At 37.4% G+C, this 5946-nt stretch overlaps 1 protein-coding gene across 8 annotated transcripts in view; it reads right to left on the bottom strand.

The window, feature by feature from the left end:
* The window catches only part of NDFIP2 (Nedd4 family interacting protein 2), a 115031-nt gene that overhangs the window by 61331 nt on the left and 47754 nt on the right, over positions 1-5946 (bottom strand). For 6 of the 8 annotated variants that reach the window (XR_002098925.1, XR_002098924.1, XM_019524562.1 and 3 more), the window contains 2 exons: positions 1489-1645; positions 223-353 (listed from right to left, as the gene is read on the bottom strand). Coding sequence is in view for 6 of the 8 variants with exons in the window: in XM_019524562.1 (XP_019380107.1) it covers positions 223-353; positions 1489-1645 (288 nt within the window). In the remaining 2 variants the exon portion in view is untranslated. The remainder of the gene's footprint in view (positions 1-222; positions 354-1488; positions 1646-5946) is intronic. The other 2 variants (XM_019524563.1, XM_019524565.1) reach the window with 1 other exon arrangement.

Raw genomic sequence — 5946 nt, 5'->3', positions numbered from 1 at the left:
AAAAAAAAAAAAAAAAGGTACTTTTCTACTGTACTTTCCACATATCTAATTGAAATTAATTCATTCTAAAAGATACTTAGGAAACTGAGATTAGAAAAATAATTAAAAAACAGTTAAAATGTGCACCTAAATTATTTGAGACTATCTTAAAGTACTGTACACTATTAAATCAACTTTAATTATAGATTTCCCAGAAGATATTTAAACAAATATTTCACTTACTCTTTGGGCTGCTTCAGCTGCTGCAGCTGCCATTGCTGCAGCTTTAGCTTTCTCTGCTTCATCGTAAGTAGGAAGAGAGGTAGCTACACTATATGGAGGTGGTACAGGGTAAAATTCATTTTGTGTTTCTGCTAAAGAGAAAGAAATAAAAGTAGAAGCAGTGAGTGTCATGGTTTGGTTATCCTGGAAAGATATCAACAAGGGCCAAGTACTACAGCAATCTTAAAAGGATCATTCACAAACAGGACTGGTGACATTTAAATTGTGGAGTCATTAATTTCAGTCTTTGTGCTATAAAAACGTGAACTACCAGTGTCTGCAGACTTCATGAAAAGGTTTGAGATGTTACTCTTTTTTATTACAAACAAGAACAAGTCACAATTTCAAGTTACTATCAGCTTCAGCTCAAGGCAATACAGCTTGACCTGGATACTGAAAAATGGTAAAGACTTTTAGAACAAAGATTTACATTCAGTCAACACATCACAGCAAATGTTCCACTTGCATATACATTTTTTTGCTGAAAGAGGATCAGGAATACAAAACAGCACCCAAAGAAAAGTTTCAAGTTCTAGATATTAAAAACTAAATAGAGGGCTATGTAGATCATAACGTTTCATCAACTGTGGAATCCTGTTACAAGGTTCAGTAGAACTATGCAAAACAGATTCTTTCAACATTTCTTTCAATATGGCCAATTTTCTTTTTAGAACTGACAGACTTATGTGATAGAATACACAAGTTTTAGTCTGTGCAGTCCAACACTTGACTTTCCTCTCCACCTTCAGTTAGCCTGGAACAGAGTTCTGGGGTGATAGAAGTTCCCAGTAAAGAAGCCTATTTTACAAATGTTCTGTACAGGAAGACATCAATGCATAACAGTCTTCTATTTGGATCAGGGCCACAACAGACATGAATAGGAGACTGTCTTCATTCATATATAATTAAATACTAACCAGAGCAGAGAGAGAGAGACTGGCTCTAGAGCCCCCTGGTAATGGAACACCCTAGTTTTTAAGTTCCTGGTCTAAATCAGGCAAGGTGGGAGCCTGAACTTGAGTCTCCCCCAAGTCAGACAAGTATCACAACCTATGCTGGGGCAAGTTTCACTCTCCCTCTTCTCTGGTTTTTGCCAATAATTCTACTGCAGTGCTGGGAAACTTCTCAAAAGTTTTTCTGTAGGTGGCATGTACCTGTACAGCATATATACACTTCCCTAAAGGCACCTAAAAATTATGTAAGCTGTTTGTAGCAGAGGAAAAATACCTGAGGTTGCAGCTGCTTCTACAGCTATACTAGAATAAGGTGGAGGAGAAGTATCTGCTTCAGATGAAGCTGCTGTTTGAGAAGTCTGTGCAGTCTCTGTAGAAGTAGATGGTTGCTCAACAGTCGAGGACTCCGAAGGATCATCTTCATTGTGAAGCTTAAAAATAAAACACACACATACTTTCATGAATTTCAATATGCTTTCAGATAATTCAATGAATAGAAAGCAAATACCTGCATAAACCTTTCAGACATTACAACAAATCAGCAATGAATTGGGCACTTATTTTTTTTAGTTTATTGGAATAATGTATAGTAGGGGCATCCAACTGATTTCATCCTGTGGGGCCAGATGACCCACCTCTAACCATATGCCAGAGCTGCTGCACTGGCAAAGCTCCAGAACTTGGGGGTTGCTGCTAATCAACTCTTCTTTTCCCCTCTTTCTGATTTAAGTCATCAACAGTAACTAAAAAACCCAAATTAGGCAGTGGGCAAGAGGACAAACGGGTGAGAAGTGGTAGAGTTCATTCTGGCATTCTAAAGCCACACCAACAAGTCCTAAAGGCAGTAATGTAACCATTTAGACAGGCCTCATGTATAGCATATGCTAAATAAAAATAAGTCACCAAACTAATAAACCTAACAAGTAAGACTGAATAAAACACAAGGAACCCCAAGTATAGCCTTTAACAGCAACCTTTAAGCAATCACTTTAAAAGCGTGATGATCAACCTTCTGGCCCTGTGGGTTAGTCCATGGGATGGCTTTCGTGCGTAGGTAAAATCTAGTGTGCTCACCGGAGACCAGGTGGCCTGACCCATGCACCAGCCTGATCCTATGCACTAAATCTGCCCACAGAGTGACCCTGGATGCTGACCCCACTATATGCTGACATGATCTAGCATGCAGGGTTGCATCACCTGGCCCATGAGGTTTCTCACAAGTCCAGAAATTTAGCACAAGGGAAGCTGCAATTAACGCTTCCACTGCTCCCCTACTACCAAATTTTTGGACCCGTAGGGAGACCCATGAAATGGTCTCGTGGCCCAGAGGTTGAGCACGACTGCTTTAGAAGAATCATTAGGTATCCAGTACAACTCAACAGTATTTTTAAGATCTCCTTGACTATGCAACAAGGATTTTTTTTTATCCTTAAAACTGTTTTTATTGCATATTAAAATGCCAAGTACTTAAGAGCTCTTTAAGATCCCAAATCATAAATACAAAATATTGTATGTATATGGAGATGAACATAATTGATCCATTTTTAGCAAAATATTTACCCAATTGTCTTTTGTTATAGCAATTCAAGGTAGTTACACATCCTATTTTATTTGTATACTTATGACCCAGGATTTGCAGCAAAAAATTACTGCAGGGATTTCTTTTAAGTGGTAACAAACCTAGAAGAATGGTATATATCCCAGAGTTTTAGAACAACTTGAAAATGAAGTAATTCAGCTCTTATACCCAAAGACTGGTGAATTAGAGATTTCTTTACAAGTCAGAGAAAAGAGCAGATAAAAGACTGTATATTTTCAGAAACACTGTCGTCAATCGCATAAGATTATATTGAAGGAACTGTGTTCATCACATATAAGGTAATAGTATTGTCATGGGTTTAGGAAGTGGTTAAACAAGAAAAAACCAACAGGAATAAACTACTGGTTTTCATTATGGTAAAAAGGTTAACATGGGGTACTGCAAGGATACATACAGGCAATCCCTGCTTAATGTGGTTTTGCTTAGCACTATTTTGCTATAACACTCGTTTTACATCGATACCCGATTTCTCTTAGTGCTCAGCGAGTTTCATTATAATGCTCATGGTTGCCATCTTGGTTAGTCAAAAACTCTCAGTTTCACTTAACACTATTCCGCTTAACACTGCATTTTTCAGGAACCAATTAAAAGCACTAAGTGTTGGTTGGGCTATAGATTCAGAAAAGTTTGAGTAAAAAAGTAAGGTCAAGAATATGCATATAGTGAAAAATGATTTACATCAGCAGAGACCAGAGCATACTGAAAAGAGCTTCAGAATGCCTTGAGAGAGTTAGACCTATGGGAAACAAATTGGGAGACAAGATTTGAATGCAAGCAGCACAACATAAAGGGAAAGCCTAACGAAGAACAGAAGAAATAGTCTAAACTAATAATACAAATTTCTGGGATCTAAACTAACCATAACCACTCAAAGAAAATTTAGCATCCTATGGAAGCAATTCAAAGAAAGCTACTCTTCAAAGATCAGAAGCAGTCAACAGTTCTGCTTTACCCAATCTCAAAAGGAATATATCAGGAATGGAAGAGATCCAAACCATTGCAAAGATGAGAGGAAACAACCACGTAAAAAAAAAAGAGACTGAAAAGATCAGAGCTATTTAGCATAGCAAAGAGGACAACAGACTTGTCTGAAATACTAAAGAGAACACAGAAATTAAAAATAGATATTTCTATTTATAAAAGCAGGAGGTCCAAGGACATTGAAATACGGTAACAAAGTGCTTCAAAATATAAACAAAGCAAATTTACCTTGCAGAATTCACTGCTACAAAATATCACAAAGTGAAAACAATAAGATCAGATATTTGTAACTGCAATACATATAAAAAGACAGAAGGGTTATAACCCATGTTTCAAGGCATTACTTAAGACTGGTTAAAAGCTGTACAAACTGAGAACAAAAATGAAGCCCAAGTCCTTGACATTTTTAATCAATCCTATTTGTATTATCAATCACTATTACAGAGAAAGTTTCCCTACTGGAAGTTTTTCCCATAACTAAGTCTGAATCGCTTGATACTACTATGTTGGGGGAAAATGGATCACTGATCTGATGTATATAGTAATTCTTACATTAAGCAACTAAATTCTCACAAAGGCAATATTTAATACTAAAAATACTGCTTTAAAACAGCTATTTGTTCCCCACCCCCATTCTATTAAGAGAAAATAGCTTTCCCCACCCCCATCACAAATTGCTACCAAGCAGTTGTGAACAGGCACAAAACACTTTTGGCCAGGTACAGACTTTTACCGGTATAAATGATTGAAAACTAGTCTATACACATAACAGAACAGAAGTTGGGCAGACAAACTGGTTTAAAAATAACAAAACCCAGTCTAACATGTGTCCCCCACTCCCAACCAAACGGCAAACGTGTGTTCTGTTCACTACCAACCTAAACTACATCACTTCCAGAACACCACATAAGCTTAGATCAATTCCACCACAGGCTTTTTGAATGGCTGTACCTAGCCCGTGTCAAGTAGTCAAATAAGACTAATTATAAAACGGAAACTAACTCTCCAAGTTATCAGCTTTTTCCCCTGCAGATTTGAAAAGCAGGTCAGAGAAGTACATCCTTCCCTTTCCATGTTATAATTTCTTAACTAAAATTCTCTTTTAATTAAATTGCAGCAAATTACAGAATGCCTCTCTTAAAAGCTTTAATTCACAGTTGGCCACCTCTAGTACAAAACAGGTTTCTGGGCAGCTATTTTCAGAAATTCTGTGATAAATCTCACACACAGTCCATGGATATCATGGTATCCAGCTGACCCTGAAGGCTTTCAAGTTAGAACAGGGCATGCTTCTTTGTCAGCAGTTTTGAATTCCTCCTGAACTGCCTGCATGTTTATCCCACGCTTGCTTTCCCATCCCCCTGTCATGTACTGTAGGTTAGAGGGATCATCAAGGTCACATTACATGGGCTAAATTTATGCTTTGGACTTTTAAAAGGGGATAGAGCAATGGGTCTCTTCCTAAAATCAAAAGTTCAGAACCATACGGAGATCACTAGGGAGTGCACAATGTAGTACAAACCATCCAACTCTACCATACACAAATTTAAAAGCTCCTTTATTCTTCATAACTAAGCTGAGCTATTGGGACTGAGTTCCTCAAAAAAGTTGTTAAAATTATCCCCCACATTACATACCAAAAAAAAAAAGACTGAGCATCAGTGGCATAATCCATCATTCATTTAGTACTTTCAGAGCTTTTAGGATCAAATGTACAATGCAAAAAAAATGTGACAATTACTTTCTTTGACTTGTCCACTTCATTTTCAATTATCACACCCATACCTGAAAAGAGTACATCTTCTTGTAGAGTTTATTCCTTAGGTGTAACCTTCATTTTCTATTTGTGACATCAGTTATTTCCAAACAACCAGGTGTGATGTCATATGATCGATGACTTCACATAGGGGAATATGGAACACGGGAGGAACCATCTGTTATTGTACCAGAGATCCTTGGTAGGGAGTGGGTCGAATGAAAAAGAGTGATGACTGAAGAAAGCCAACACCTTCTGTAATAGGCTTCACAGAAGTTAATGCCTACTGAGGCTCAGTTATATTTCAAATTCTAGTTCTCAGACTAGAAAACAAGACAAAAGCATTGGCTAAATATTATTGTGTGGACACAGGAAAGACAGGTACCTAGACCCAT

This window comes from Gavialis gangeticus, unplaced genomic scaffold, assembly GCF_001723915.1.
Source record: "Gavialis gangeticus isolate Ggan-Ray unplaced genomic scaffold, GavGan_comp1, whole genome shotgun sequence".
NCBI lineage: Eukaryota > Metazoa > Chordata > Crocodylia > Gavialidae > Gavialis > Gavialis gangeticus.
This window is presented reverse-complemented; position numbering and strand designations above follow the sequence as displayed.